Source organism: Tachypleus tridentatus, chromosome 5 (assembly GCF_004210375.1).
Source record: "Tachypleus tridentatus isolate NWPU-2018 chromosome 5, ASM421037v1, whole genome shotgun sequence".
NCBI classification, from domain to species: domain Eukaryota; kingdom Metazoa; phylum Arthropoda; class Merostomata; order Xiphosura; family Limulidae; genus Tachypleus; species Tachypleus tridentatus.
Window position 1 is genome coordinate 33,326,565 of NC_134829.1, and position 17,338 is coordinate 33,343,902.

Sequence of the window (17,338 nt, forward strand, 5' to 3'; positions counted from 1 at the left end):
TTTTCACTTCTGCAAAACAAAAACTCATCATGAAGTAAAACATTAAACCACAATGTACATTCATGAACATTTCACTTATCACATCATTCATAATGACAACATGAGCTATATGTTCCCCGAGTTATTTATAACTTGTGTGGTGGGTGTATTTATGTTGATATAGATCAAGGGCAAGAAAACTATATACACCGCTGGCCAAAATCTTAAGGCCAATGAACATAAAGAAAAATATGCCTTTTGCATTGTTAGACTCAGCCACTTATTTGAGTACAGCTTCAAAATATGAAAATAACAAATGGAAAAATAAAAAATAAAAAAACGTTTTTAGCATTTAATAGGGAAAATGTGAATACTGTGAAATTAGCCTAAATACTAGCTGGTCGAAAGTTTAAGACCATACTGAAATGAAGCGTTAATTGGTAAACACGTCACGAAATTTAGTCATTTGTGTTCAAGCATTAGCATTGTCAACATCTTCCACTGATATCTCCTGTGTTACATTGGGTAAAAACATGGCAAAGGCTAAAAAGTTGACAGAGTTTGAACTGGCAGAATTGTCGAGCTGCAAAAGCAAGATTTCTCTCAACGTACCATCGCTAGTAGATTAAGCAGAGTAAAACTGCTGTTGTAAATTCTTAAAACACCCTGGGGGACACGGAACGAGAATTTCAAGTGGTTGGCCCAAGAAAATTTCGCCGGCGTTCAGCAGGAGGATTCGATGGGTTGTCCAGCAAGACACCAGCTGATTATCAAACCAGATTAAGGCCCTTACGGACGCAGAATGCAGCTCAAGAACAATAAGAGGCATCTACGAGAGAAAGGCTTTAAAACCATAAATGCCTCAAAAAGCCACGCCTCCTTCCACACCACGAAACAGCTCGGTTAAACTTTGCTGAGAAGCACCAAACATGGGACGTAGAAAAGTTTTGTTCTCTGATGAGAAAAAAATTTAACCTGGATGATCCAGATGGCTTCCAACATTACTGGTACAATAAGGATATCGCACCAGAGACACTTTCTACTTGACACAGTGGAGGAGAGTCAATCATGATCTGGGGTGCTTTCTCCTTCCATGAAACAATGGAGCTTTAGGTTATACAGGGGCGTCAAACAGCAGCTGGCTACATTGGCATGTTGGAGAGAGCATCATTATTGACTGAAGACCCTTGCTTGTGTGGAAATGACTGGATCTTTCTGCAGAACAATGCTGCAATCCACAGTGCCTGCAGGACAAAGGACTTTTTAATGGCGAATAATATGATTCTTTTGGACCATCCAGCGTATTTGCCCAAACTGAACCCCATTGAAAATGTTTGGGGGTAGATGGAAAGGGAAGTCTATAGAAATGGACATAATTTCCAAGCAGTGCGTGATCTTCGTAAAGCCACCTTCACCACTTGGAATTACATTCCAGCCAGCCTTCTGCAAATGCTTGTATCAACCATGCCAAAGTGAATGTTGATATTATGAACTCAGCTTCTGTATATTCAAGCGAAATCTTACGAAATGGAAAGATACAAACCATATTTACGAAGTGGATTTTTATTAGCGTTATCTGAATAATCAATAACTTAAAATTACGATAAGTAATATTATGTATTCAAGTCGACTCAAGGTAGAAATCTTGATACATCCACAACTTTGCCAAACAAAAATTTTACAAGTGAAATACCAAAGGAAATGAAACGTACCTCAAGGTATAACATAATTGATAAAGAGAAGAACTGTGAGTACTTTCATAAAATTCCAAGTTTCTGTGATTAGTTTAATGAATTGACTCAGTTACTCAGCATATAAAGAAATAAAAGTCTGCTGTTAAGAAACCGTTTTGAAGAACACGTTTTATTTTTCGCACGAATCTTGCACTCTGTAAAACTTTCTATTCCTATCAATGACAGTAAATGAGCTAAAAAAAGATTAAACTTTCTATTGTTTTCTTCAGTGTATGTTCCAGCAGAAAACCTCACTTGCACTAAAGGATACCGAAGAGATGCTGACAGGTGTTGTAAGTATATATTACACACAATAGAAAAAAAAATTGATTTATTTTAATGGTTACAAAATTGGTCATATTGACAAATCTCATACAGAGTTTGGGTGGAATAATACAAAATTCAGTCTAGTTTTACTGACTAAAATGTTTTAAGTTTATTTATGATGTTTAAATTTAAATTTCAGATGATTTAAGTGTTTTTAATCTACATGATAATCACTTTGCACCCACAGAAGTCAATTTTCTGATTCCACATATTCACAGACTCTTGCAGTGAAAGATACTTCATTATAAATTATGTTTTTCTCAACAAATGATTTAGTGATTACTCACAGTTGATGAGATTTTTATGAAGATACACAAAACGTATTAGAAATTATTGTGCTGAAACTATAAAGATAAATTTGGGGTCACAAACTTGGCTGATTCAACCAAGCCCATAGTAAAAAGAAATGATGGTAACGGTTTGACTCGCTGGTTGTGAGTTCAGATCCCTGTTCCCAAACATGTTCATACTTTTACCCATTGGGATGTTGTAGCATTAAAATCCTAATGCAGTTAGCCCAACATTTAACCAAACATTAAAAAATATTAAAAAACTAAATGTACAGAATATCACCTGACCAAAAATCACAAAGATTTATAGCAAATAAAATCCAAAAAGCCCAAACATGTGTACTTACAAGTATTCCCTAGCTCTTCTGTATTCAGTTGTAAACTGTTGCCTCTTTGATATTTTGGAGGCAAAGAGGTTTGAAATTGTATGACAAACACTGCTTATACCTCTTTTTAATTTTTTATTATCACACCTTGAATACTGAAATTCTGGTACCTAAAAGAAATACAAAAATACATTTTTTAAACTGGTGTATGATTTCAGAAATGCTGAACTCCTCAGAAATACATGTGAAATGTATAACAAATTTATCACAGTATAATTTATAACCAGTGAAAAAATTGAAACCATTCTTCAAAAGAGAGAGAGAAAGGAAGAAATATGTAATATCACAATAATTTATGTTTGAAGCAAGATATACCCAGTTTGTCTCACTGTCTCTGGCTCTCTAATTAGCTAAATTTATCAATTATCTGTAAGATCATATAGGATGAATCATTCTTTAATCAATCATTTGTATTCTGGACTTCCTGTTGATTATAAATTTAATAAGACTTGTATTAGCAATTTGTAAATTTTAGCAAGTTGAAGGTGGGTGTGGCAAGAGGTTCTTGCATATTCATTGCTTACTCTGTAGTTCCATATGATTGAAGGATACAAGATAAAGATTTAGAATATTAATGACATTTTACATAACATTTCATAGTTCAAGGGGAAAGTTCAAAAGAGGAAATAACTGAAGAACAAATATTCAAATTCTCACACTAGGGTAATTTAAAATTGTTTTTTAATATTTTCTTATATTATTATATTCAAATTCTCACACTAGGGTAATTTAAAATTGTTGTTAAATATTTTCTTATATTATTAAGAACTAAAAATTTATATAATATTAAAATCTGCAATATCATCTATGGTTTGTTGTCAAGTTTGTTCGTACATCATAGTAGTTAAGTGGTTTAATTATATTTTGAATGTAACTTGCTTAAACATCATGACACGTCATGATGTTTAACCAGCCCAATTGCGAAGAGTTCATACATCCCAAGTGTCTTGTTTGAATTGTGATAGGTGTTAACCAATGTACTCATAAAGTTTTATTTACTCTGTACTAGGCCCTATAATAAAAAATGATTAGTAAGCATACTGCAAGTGATTCCAGTGCCAGCAGTAAGCCAAAAAATTGCAATAAAAGCCATTTCAGTAACAACAAAATTGGAAACCATCAAGAAGTTTGACAAAAGCCAGAAGCCAGACTTGCAATAAATTCCAAAGCATTTAAGTTCTCACCATCAACTACAGTAACTATCAAGAAAGAAAAAATTATCCAAAGTACTAAGTCTTCCACACCTGCATCTGTTAAGTTACTAAATCAGTATTGCCCTAAGATAATGGATAACAAAGGCTGACTTGACAGATTAAAACCAAAAAGAGCATAATTTACACAGCCTAAAGGCAGCAAGTGCTGACATGGAAGCAACATTAATGTGCCAACCAGTTTTAAAAGATATTATTAAACAAAGAGGATATGTGACCCATCAAGTTTTCAACATTTGAGAGACTGATCTATGTTGGAAGAAGATGCCAAACAGAACAGGTTTAAGTAACAAAAACAATTTTTGAGGATTTGTTTACAACTTTTTCTGCTCTGCAGTAGAGAGATGTTTTTCTATGGAAAAAAGATCACATCATTAGCACATCAGTTTGGATTTTAATGGAATTGAAGAGCAATTCATCAATGACTTACTTAAATCATACTATAAACAAATGACCAATGAAGAATTGATAAAACACTGACCAAAAATTTGCTGATTATGAATAGAAAGACGACTAAGAACCAGAACCACAACTGTTTTAAAACAGAAAAAGCTGTCAAATTCATTTTTACTATTTTATCAAACTGTGAAAATCCAGACTAAAAATGACCAAAATTGTGATTGAAGCCTTAATAATTGAACACGATGTTGAAAGTGCCCTAAAGAACTTTATAGAGATAAAATGTGAGCATGCTAGACAAACAGCATTGACAGCATTCTTCAATCAGTGTAAACCACCCTCCTAGCCATGATGATGTTGATACTTCCACTCGGTCCAGCATGGCCATATTTTTAAGGCACTCGACTCGTAATCTGAGGGTCGTGGGTTCAAATCCCCATCATACCAAACATGCTCACTATTTCAGTGGTGGGGGCATTATAATGTGACAATCAATCCCATTATCTGTTCATGAAAGAGTAGTCCAAGAGTTGGCAGTCGGTGGTGATGACTAGCTGCTTTTCCTCTAGTCTTACACTACTAAACTAGGGACAGTTAGTACAGATAGCCCTCATGCAGCTTTGTGCAAAATTCAAAAAATCAAACCAAATAAAAACATTTGATAATAGTAATAATTACACCATTTTATTTTAATTAAAATTTTAAAAATATCATTCATAAATAATTTCAATATATTTTACAAACTACAGGAATTAACACTCAATGTTAGATCTTTCTATGATAATATTTTCCATTAAAGTTATCACAGTTTTAAAACAGACAATTTCTTATAAGCTATGTATTTTTACTTAACATGTACAATTTGTCCAACATGTTTCCCAAGAAATACAGGAAATATCTGTAGGAATTATTTTCACAAGTTTCAGATTTATATTTCTTCAAACTTCAATATCTTACACAATAAATCTAAGTAAGAAAGACTTTAATAAATCTTTGCATATTAATTGTGTTTATGAAAGTAATAATCAGAGTTCTAAACACTATTAAACATATTTACCCGAATTCACTTTGGGAAAAGAAAAAAACAATCAAAACATATTAATCTATATTAACAAATAACAGTTATGTTAAACAACATTACAAGATTTCACAGACAGAGCTCATATGCTCACTCTAATGTTTCACAAATGATGTTTCCCCTATCACGAGGTGAACACCATATTTTTTCAACATTGTTAGAAATCCAATAATCTTTTTTGCCACCAATAACACGAGTAACAGTTTTACAAAATAATAAAACTTTTTTCAAATATTTCACACATCATGCAACAGACTTACTGTTATGCATTTGTTCTGATGCCTACGTTTGTTTCAATTTGATGCTTGTAGTGTATATTGTTGGATGTGTATTGTGCAAGTCCCAGCTGTTTTCTAACTTTGTAGAAGATTCTTAAGAGTAAGAATCAACAATATTTGTTTTACAAAAATGCTTACACATTTTTTAAAATGGTTTAACATTCAAGCTTATCTCCTTAAGCCATATAAATCAATGCACCAAAAACCAGAACAATTTTTTTTATCACTACAAGCCACAGAAGCTATAATTGAGATTAATGCTTATTAATCAGAAAATGATAGAATTTGATCAGGAATCTTTATAGATACTGAATATCACAACCTGTTTAACTTCAGTGAATTAAGTTATGGAATTAGTATATCTACAAGGACATTAAATATCTTTTGTGTGTATTAATCTTGTTGACAAATGACATAAATTTAATACATATAAACATTTAATTAACATTTAAATTAAAATTTCCAGCTGTTTGAAATTGTACTACATTATGTACGTTACATAATAAATTGGAGACTGATCTGAGATAAATTACAATACATAACAATCAACAATATAATTTCTCCAAAATTAATTTTAAGGTAATAATGAATCACTGTTATATTGCAGCCACGATTAGCTTTACTTCTCTTTAATATCTTACTATATATAATTAAAGCATGTTCTTTGCATGGTGTATTATTACAGTACTAACAGTAATTTTGTTATAGTAAATGTATTTACCATTAGTACTACATCTTGTCCTTAGTCATAATAATAATAATGATGTTAGCTTTCCAGCTACTTCTTACAGTTTGACTTTATTCATTACTTCCTTACTTACACATCAATAAAAATATAATCAAACTCACATGTGCAGCCACAGTGAAGTAATGTTCTTGTTATCAGAGTACTTTTATTTGAAACTATGCTCTGCAATAAAGAAATAGTTGTTGCATAAATTTTAGTTATTTTCCTAATTTATTGAATCTTCAATGCACAAAGTGGAGAATTGTTTTATGGATTTTTGTGGTACCAGTACTGGTGAGTTTGTTTTATAAATCTATTTTTATTAGTACTAGCTTTATCATTACATTTTAATTATAAAAATTAATTTACATTGCTAGCTTATTACATGGAATTAAGCCTATCCTAAATCACCTAAGCTAATTATTATCATGAGGTATTACTGGGATTACAGCCAAGAATATCACTAACAAACAACAATACTCAACTGACAACAACAAAGAGATTACAAGCAAAAATGTAAAACCGTATATTTAATTAGCAATATTTATTACTCAGTTGATTTTCATCTGTTCTATGTGGACAGCTACCCTGTATCAGACATTCAAATTAATTACATAATGGTCTTGACTTTGATGTAGCCTTCTGTTAAAGTATTGTATCACAACAATAGAATTTTTATCACACCAACTCCACATTGTACTGTTGACATCCTCCTATCATCCCTTCCTTGTAAACAGTGATGATGTAACACTGAATAAGTTCCCACCAGTTGAATGTATTACGTTACATAACAATTAGGGATGGTACAAGGAGTGACTGTGGTCTTTAGAATAATGTTGACTCTTTTTCTCATTATCATATATATATATATATATATTTTAGTAAGAAAAAAACATGAAGCCAAGCTTATAATTTGAAACATTACTTTTCACCAAATTAGAGCAGTTTATTCGAAATCAGCTCCCCTCATCAGTAACCCAGAAAAGGGCAAAGTAGAAAACTAAACTCCTTGTAGTCGGGGACTACAGTTTATATGATTGAATTTTCCTTTATTCACCACAGTAAACCTGCATTTGTAAACATATTTAAAGAATATAAGTGGTATGTAGCACTAGTTGCTTCAGAATGAATGAAAGTCATTGCAGTACAAAAATAATGCTTAAGTGCAAATATAATGAGTTATCTCCTTTGTAATTTATTTTTCAAGTGAATATTAAGTATCAGGTTCCACTTTGTAAAAGATGATATAAATAGGTATCTGCTACAATTTAGAGAATGAAAAGAATGAGAGTTATCACTAATACAGATGGTTAATCACACTTTAAAAGAAAGGTCCGCATGTTAATTCTCTAGTATGATGTGATAAATTTGAGTTACAGCACTGTACGTAAAATGATTAACTTGTATACATTTGGTTTATGGCAAATCTATGGTCCTTTGACAATATTAAATGTCATGAATATACTTACAGAACAGACTCCAGAATGTTTGTCAAAGCCCTTTATGAAGAAGAATATTAATACGGAATGTTTATAACGACAACACAGTTTAAATAATTTGACAGTGCAATACAGCTGTGAAAGGATTTACTGAATACACTCAATACATCACAGTCCTCTGTGAGGAAAGATGTTTATACAGAATATTGAGAAGAGCAAAACAATTGAAAACAATTTAAAAGCCATGAAAAAATTTGCAAGAATATATTCAAAAACAGTAATAAGCTTCAAAACCACATCTCAAACAAGTGCAGAGCAAACTTAAAAATTTGGCTTAGGAAAATGTACCCTTCTACTCTAAAGATAATAAACAAGGATATGGCATTCAGCCATACCACAAAATCAATGTTTAATTACATGCAAAAGATGAAGTAATGCTGGAATTAAAGGAATTCCATTCAATAACATACCCATTATGTCCTTTACTTCAGAACCAATAATCACCATAAACTAAGTTTTTAAAAGCCAATGTCCACACCTTCATCTGTTATTAATAAAAGCTTTCTACTTGTCAAAAATAAATTATATACAAACAAACTTAGCATAGATGCTACATTAAGAGTTTTTATCTCAAATCTATCCATGTCTTAAACCACAGCTTTATAGTGTTTTACATCACTTAGGTGGCAAGTAGTAGTTGATTCATTATTATAAAGATTGTATAAAGTGTTGTCATAACTCTAAAGAAAGAACTGACAACATTTCAATTATTTGAAACACTTCTCAAATATATTAATATAAATATATTTATTTTTATACATTCTTGTTCTCAGGAAGACATTTATAGGCACTGACCTTTACATTTTGCTTCCAAAAGTTAGATTAATTTCTAAAATGTAAAGAGTGCAAGAAAGAACACTTTTTCTAACTTATGATTCATCAGAATTCACGTATCTTAGCATTTTATGTCCTTTCTGATGTGTAATATTTCAGTATTGATGTATACAAAATATCAAAGGAATACTATAACAACATGATCATTTTCAAAATAATAAAAGAATGTTATAATTATCATTTTAATCCAAACTAAAATGCACAAATTTTGCCAAACATTTTGAAAATTATTTCAAACTGTCACTGCTATAGTTGTTATACAATCAGTAGTTAAGTTTTATAGCAGACAATTCTATGCAAAATATTGTGGAACAAATAAAACCCGTTAAAATTTCATAAAAAGTAATTTATCCTGTTATATATATGAAAAAAAATTAGCAAACTATAAAAGCTGTGATATATCTTTTACAATTCATAAGTTAGTACTGTTCCATTGACCTCTTCATTACACATACATTTAACATTAAGATATCTCAGGAGCAGCAAAGACTGGGAATATAACCACTATGTGGAATTTCATGAAGAAATTTTTCATATCACATTAAACTGTAAATTTTTCTTAATTAGTTTATTATAGATTCCAAATTAAAAGTATGTAAAAACAGGATTTTAAATCCATCTTTTGTATGTAACATTTCTGTGCCAACACAAACATTTTTTCAACACAAGGATTTATCAACCAGGATGGATGTGATGGTAGACAAAAAAACCCTATCCAAATATGTAATATTTCTTTTCTACAAAATGCAACATTTAAGACATAAGTGATTTCAGCTCCCTTGATATGTTACTTTAAAATTACATCTTCAGAAATGACTGTAAATGCTCAGAATTTATTTGCATTTTACTTTACTAAATCCAAAAATGAGAAAATCGAAACTGTTCTCTTCTTAACACCCTTAGCAGTCTTTCAGTGCAATCACATGATTAAATTAAAGAATTACTTCAAGTGGTGGATTAATAACACAGCTGCTGAACATCGTTTAAAAAAGAACATCATACTGTGTTTTATGGTCATGCAAAGGAAACAAACTTAACACATTCCACCAGACAAAAAGGGAAATCCATGAATATACAAAACAATAAATGTATTACAACTAAATACAGTAATAGTATAATAACTTCAGCTGTGATTAATAATATCAGTGATGCAGTGTTTTGTTTGGGAGGTAAAAACTATAACAAGCCATTAATGAAGATACTTTTTTAATCACATCATAAATATACTTATCTTATGTAAATTAATTAATTAATTTAATATTTTTTAGTTCAAACTTGCATATAGTTGAAACAGTAGGACAATTTGAAGTAGAATATACAAAGTTGAAAAAGAATAATTACATAAATATTTGGTTATAATTAATATAGTACAAGTTTTTAACATAATTCTAAATACTGGTAAAACTTCCATCACACTTTCATCAGTCTGTCATAATAAGCTAACATATCTTTACAAAACAATGAACAAATACTCCTTGTAAACTATACAGCAAGCTATCACTGAATCATCTTACCTCTTTCATCAGCATTTTCATCTTTATTATTTCAGCATATCGGGTTAAAACTTCCCACGGGGCATGAATTTCAAAGTTTACACCAACTGTGCTCTATTGAAACATAAAAAATAAGATGTAACCTCATTGAGGTTATCTTATTATCTATTCTCAATACAAATGGTATTGTGAGTAAAAATATAAATAAATATATGATTTAAAACATATTTCACACAATTAAAAAAGTTTGAAAATTTTAAGATAATAATAAAAAAATATGTTTTTCAGTAATATAAATAACTTTTTCATACTTTAGCACTCTTACCACAAGCTCAGTCAAATCAACTTTGTTTGTGACCCCAAACTGACCTTTACTTTTCATACTGTGACTTAATGTTTTTGTGTGTCTTTGAAATTTCACAAGTTTTTGGTAAACATTACAAGATTTTTGTATACAAACACCAGAAAGAAATCAAAATATTGACTGCTCTAAGTGTAAAGTGGTTCTTACATTATGGAAAGAACATATGGTAATTTGTTTCCTTTTTTTTTATCATGGTGGTTATGAGGATAAAAAATAATTTCCTTCATCTGAAAATTATAAAATTTCATTTGTGTAATCTCCAAAACTTCTTGAATAAATATCAAAAGTTTTTCTCAGTAAAACTTCATATTTTATCTTATATTTTCTCTACCCTAATTCTCTCTGCATTTGTTCTGTTTGACACTCCTCATAAACATCATGATAAAAATAAATGAAACAAATCAAAATTACCATTATGTTCTTTCCATAATGACTGCAAACTATAACAGGAAACTATGATTTTATCATAAGTAGCTTAAATATTGTAATAATATAATTTCTACTAAAATATTTTTGTTTTATTGCTCTTTGAACTGTGTCTAACTAATAATCCCACCACAAAAGTTGAAAATCCCATGACAAAGTGTATCATATATTACATGATCAAATAATGTAACTCATGAACTGCTCACAAGCATACCTTGTGAAGCATTTGTGGTACTATTGTTATCTTACCTAATTAAACCTTCTTCAATTTAACAAGTTTCTACTTTTTTACATTTTATTTACTTTCATTTTAATGAATAAAAAATAGATATGAAAAACAAGAAATTACAGTACTTCACTAGATCTTCAATTTTTTTGTTTTCAACAAAATTTAAGCCTAGTGTTTTGTATTAGAGGTACAAACAGATTAAAAAAATTTTGATTTGTTTAATTAATGCACTTACATACACAACATAATAAAACATGGAAAACAAACAATCTCCTACAACTATCACAATTTCTCTGGCTTTCCACCTACTAGATAAAACTTCAGCTAAACGCATCAAAATATTTCACACAGAAATAATGTTTGAACTGGAGACAAAAAACGATGTAATATATAATTTGTTAGATTAAATCTTTGACTTTTTATTGCATGTAAATAAATATAGTTTATGACATCAGAAAGAACTACTGGTAATTTGTGAAAGATAGAATGTGAGAGGCAGGTGTGGTAAGTGGATCTGATTTTCTTATTTATTACTCTGTAAACTAATTATATAGAAGGCTTTGCTTGAGCAATAACTATGTTACAACAAATAATTTCTACCACATCTACTTTTAGGAGAAAAAAATAAATAAGAGAAGAGACAAAAACTAGAGGGTAAATTACACAATTTCACACTATGGGAGTTTGAGGATTTTTTAAAGTATTTCCTTATAAAATTAAGAATTTAAAACTTATGTAATATTAATATTTTAATTATTAAACATGTTTTGATATCACGTTTATTCATGTACAATGATATTAAAGTGAGATAGTTACACTTTAAATATAACTGAAAATGTAACATAAGACTTATGACCTATCCTCAGCATAAGGATTAACCAATTTACCACATGCTGCATTTCATTTATTTTTAACTCATTTTGAAACAGCCCATAAAAGGTCTCAAAAGGAGAAAAGTTGGTTGGTTGATTTAGTGTTTTTTGGCACAAAGCAGTTAGGCTATCTGCATCAAACATCCAGTAAAAAGGTAAAAATAAATTAAATGTAGTAAAATACATAAAAGGAAATGAACATTAAACAAAATATCATTGAAAAACAGAAAAAGCATAAAACCAATGTTGACAACTAGTCTACAATGTTAAGAGAGAAACCAGAGTAAGAGAAGTTGTAAAGGACTTTCTCTAGCATAATGGTAATGATCATAACCCACCAGGAAGACTAACAGGTAAGTACAAGAACCACCACCAGTCACCTGAAGTTGGCCTTTCCAGTCCTGGTTCCGGGTTATGTGTCATTATGGCCAGTACTAAAAGGTAAACTAATAAAAGTGTTAAATGACATGCAGCAAAAGTGTAATAACAACTCGTCAGGACGACTAACGGGTAGTTCAAACAGCAGCGTTAGTCACCTGAAGTTGACCTTTCCAGTTCTGGTTCCAGGTTATGTGTCATAAGAGCCATTATCAAAAGGTAAAGTAATAAAAGTTTTAAAAGACATGTAGCAAAATTGTAATAATAATTAACCAAATGTCCAGTAAAATGGTAAAGTAAATGAAGTAAAATACATAAAAGGACATGAAGGTAAAAACAAAACAGCAATTAAAAACATAAAACAGCATAAAACCAATGTTGACATCCAGTCTACAAAGTTGTAAAGGACTTTCTGGAGCATAATGGTAATAATCATTGCCTGTCAGGAAGACTAACAGGTAAGTACAAGAACCACCACCAGTCACCTGAAGTTGGTCTTTCCAGTCCTGGTTATTTGTCATTATGGCCAGTACCAAAAGGTAAAGTAACAAAAGTGTTAAAAGACATGCAGCAAAATTGTAAAAACAAGTCACCATGATGACTAATGGGTAGTTCAAACAGCAGCGCCAGTCACCTGAAGTTGACCTTTCCAGTCCTGGTGTCGAGTTATTTAATGTTATGGCCATTTTCCAATTTAAAATTGAACTAGAGAGATTGAGACTCTTAAAAGGGAACAACAATTAAAAAGGTGTAATGAATAAATATCCAACACTTAACTGAGATTATAAAAGATTAATGGCCATTAAAAAACTAGAAACTTTATCAAGGTGGACAGTGTTACCATCACCAATAACACTGTCCAATGTTACAGATTATCCCTGGGAAAAAACATGTTTAAAATAGTGCCGTCATTGAGAATCGTAACGATGGCAAGAAAGTAAAATGTTTCTTACAGTGATTTGAGTGTTACACAAACATAACACCACTCTATCAAGAGAAGCAGGAGAGAGATAACACAGAATGTCATAGTGTACATTATCAGGTTCAACAGATGTACTGCCAGACTGATAAAGGGGTATTTTCAGTTCCACCAGTGTAAAGGGACGATTATAGTCGAAGAGACAGTCAGTTCGGAAGGAAAGAGTCTTGATGGCCATGAAGTTGGAGGAACAAGCAGAAGTGCTAGATACTCGGCAAAAGCTTTCACCTAGAGTATCGGCGATGCTCCAGACATCAACTACCTCTTGGCCATCAGAGAGTAAGATTGAGAGGGAAACAGAATTGTAGTGCCCACTGACCTTTCAAATCCTATTCCATATGACCTTGGAACTGGTGGTAGAAGATATGCTATTTGTGAACTTAATCCAAGATTCCTTCTGTCTTTGACGTCTTACCCACCTAGCATGTGCACGGGCCTGTTGAAAAGCAATGCGGTTTAAAAATGTGGGATATCTAAGGAAAGTATCCCGGGTCCGTTTTTGAGCCTTTCGTGCCATGTGACAGACAGGATTCCACCACGGATGAGAATATCGTGGAAAATGTGTTAATGTTTTTGGAATACACTGAGCATCTGCTTGTATAATACAGTCAGTTACCACTGCCACACAGTCGTCTATTATTGGCTGACTTATGATGGCAGGATTAAGTTCTGCGAGAGCAGTGAAAGTGGACCAGTCTGTCTGATCCAGCTTCCACTGGGGCACGCGGGTCAGGTGACATCGACCACGGCCAGTTTCTCTCAAAAGTATAGGAAAATGATCACTGTCTAGAGGATTTGGGAGAATAGTAAAGGGGAGCAAATTCAGAGATCAGTCGCAGTAAAGAACTGACTAGGTGCATGAAAATAAGTGGAAGAACCAGTAGTGAAAAGAGAAAGATCGTGATCAGACAGCATACACTCTACAGAGCGACCCCTCCAATCAATAACAGCACTTCCCCAGAGAGGATGATGTCCATTAAAGTACCCCAGGATTAGAAAGGGAGACGGCAACTGTTCAACGAGAGCATCAAGGTCTGATGCTTTTCATTTGTTTTGAAAACAATTCTCTTGGAGGCACAGAGAGATCTGTCTGCACTCCCACTGTAGTTGTGGAATGAAGTGCAGCAGCATATCTCGGAGATGAAGTGGCGGACAGCAATTTCCAAGCCTCAGGATAACTGATGTTATGAGTCGTTTTCAAACGCTGCATCTCTTTTTCCTCCAACCATTTTGGGCAAGAACAAAAGTAGGAAGGGTGAGAACCATTGCAGTTGACACAATGTGGGTCTGTGTCACACTCATAGGCATCATGGTCCTTGCCACCACAACAAGCACATGTGAGGGAATCACGACACGACGTCTTTGAGTGGCCGAACCTCTGACATTGAAAATATCAGAAAGGGTTTGGAATGTACAGCCATACTTTGTAATTTAGATAACCTGCCTTGATGGTGGCAGGTGCACATAGTGATGTAAGTGTCAAAACGAGGATATTTGTCAGCAGTGTAACTCCATCTTTGCAAGTGGATAAACCAACGAGAATCTCTGACTCAAGGACGTTCTTCAAATCCTTCTCAAAAATAACTCCTTGTAATGAATTCAAGGTAGCATGAGGGGTAACCTCAATGGGTACATCCCCAATTGCCTTTGAATTCAAGAGGAGTTCACTGTGTTGGGATGTGGATGTTTCAACCAATATGTCTCCAGATCGAAGCTTCTTTACTGACTTTGGAGAGCCAGCAAGTCCCTCTAATCCATCCTGAATAAAAAAGGGGGACATTTGCCCTAAAGTTTTTCTGAAAGAGAATGTAATATAAGAAAATGAGGTACAGGTGTTACAGATGTTGAAGATTGCTGCTCAGAGTCTTCAAGACGTACCTATTGACTGTTTTTTTACTATTTTACTTAAATTTTTAGTAAGAGGATCCATAGGAAAAACAAGAAAATTTCGGTTCCCACTGACCCCACCCACCATGGAGCTCTACGAGGGAACGCACTACAATGTCAAGCAAGGACACTGCAGCAATGCCATGGTTTCGTGAGCACTATACCCAAACACCAGCATCAGACACAATGTCCAAAACACACGTTGAGAACTTCCAACACTGGTACTTGGTTGACTCCAGCCCAAGTGGACCAGCCAATTGACCCAAGGGGGCCACCCAAAGGCTGCCCGTCTACAGGAATTCAAGGCCAAAGTGATGTGTTAGGGTTGGACCCCTCAACCACCAGGATCCTCTCCTCTCCTTCATGGGTCACCACGTGGGTGGATGTTTAGATCCCAGAGAAGGTAACCAGAAAAAACAGAACCTTCACTGGGAGGACCCCTCACCATGTACAGGAATCCACACCGTGGGGGGAGAAAAGTTAAATGCACTAATCACATCATGTAATTACTTTATTATTCAAAGTCAGTTCTGGTTCTATATTTTAATACATTAAGCAATTGATTAAATAAAATAGGAATATTATGGTTCACACAGTAAAAGATGTTTAGTGTGGTTTCTACATCATTTTTTGTTATGAGTATAATGTTTGTTTGTTTTAGACAAAGCCACATCGAGCTATCTGCTGTGTCCACCATAGGGAATCCAACCCTGGATTTTAGTGTTATCACTAAACCTATCACTATCTCACCAGGGGAACAAAAGCAAGAATGAGCGATATGCAATTTTCTTAATATACTTTTGTCAAATATTATTAAGTTAAAACCCATTTTGGGGTAAAAATTCATTTCCACATCAAACAGAGTATATACAACTTTTAAGCCTAATAAACCTCATAAAATATTACTAGGATTATAAGTAAAATTATTAATAAAAACAGGTTACCCAACTCTTCATATAATCATTGTAATTATTTCTGTGATACATTATACCATTAGATAGACCAGTGTATCAAGTTAGTTACATAATTTGTTGATCTATGCACAAAGCTATCTTTTACCTCAAGTAATTAATAAAAATAAATGTTATACTAATAATTATATCACTAGTTTTAAACATTTCATATGACTTAATGCTTGAAATAAATACCTTTTTTTTTCCTTAGTACAAGTTGTTTGTTAAATATATAATAAACTATTCAGAGTTAACAGCTACAGAACAGGAATATTTTTGTAATATAAATAAAAACAAGTCTGAAGAAAGACACATTAAAAACACAATAATGAAAGATACAGTAAAACAACAGCTTTGCAAATAAGCAAAAACTTTGAAGACTTATATTTATCACTTTAACTACATGAAATCTTGTAACCAAACACAAAATGTTAGTTTAGTTAAATTTTAATTTCTTACAATTTTATGTTTCATACATTATTTTCTTGTGTAAAACAAACACCTAAACCATCTATTAACAATTCATCATGAAATAACAGATATATAATGAAAAAACAACATTTACTTGATGAACATGTTCCAGTTCCAACCCTTCATCTTCCAGATTTGCCTCAAAAAGTTGTCTAATGTTTTCATGAGGACCGCTGTCTTTCTCTGATGATGGCTTGTAAACTAACACAAAGTCAGTTCGACGGTATCCATCGTCAAACAAAGAAGGTTCCTAGTTAATACAAAAATCATTATTGGTTTGTCTAAATGTTTTGTTTAGATGAAATAAAAACCTAGTTAGAATTACAAAATTTTGGAATTGTATTAGTGGTTTGTCTAAATGTTCTGTTTCTTGTTCATAACAAAAATAGTTCAATATATACATATACACTTGATCTTTTTTCACCAATCAAAAGTGAATCTGTATTAATTAAAAAAATATTAATAGGCTTCTAAATAGTATATGAACATATTTACTGATATATCCTAGTGGCAGCTTGTAATTTCTGTACATGTAAAGCTCACGA

At 32.3% G+C, this 17,338-nt stretch overlaps 1 protein-coding gene across 4 annotated transcripts in view; it reads right to left on the reverse strand.

The window, feature by feature from the left end:
• Positions 1–17,338, reverse strand: part of LOC143250879 (anoctamin-6-like) — a 32,931-nt gene that overhangs the window by 12,803 nt on the left and 2,790 nt on the right. For 2 of the 4 annotated variants that reach the window (XM_076502032.1, XM_076502031.1), the window contains exons 3-5: positions 16,888–17,043; positions 10,256–10,348; positions 2,677–2,825 (exon numbers count right to left, since the gene is read on the reverse strand). In XM_076502032.1, coding sequence (XP_076358147.1) covers positions 2,677–2,825; positions 10,256–10,348; positions 16,888–17,043 — 398 coding nt within the window. Of the gene's footprint in view, positions 1–2,676; positions 2,826–6,530; positions 6,592–10,255; positions 10,349–16,887; positions 17,044–17,338 lie in introns of all 4 variants that reach the window. The other 2 variants (XR_013028417.1, XM_076502033.1) reach the window with 2 other exon arrangements.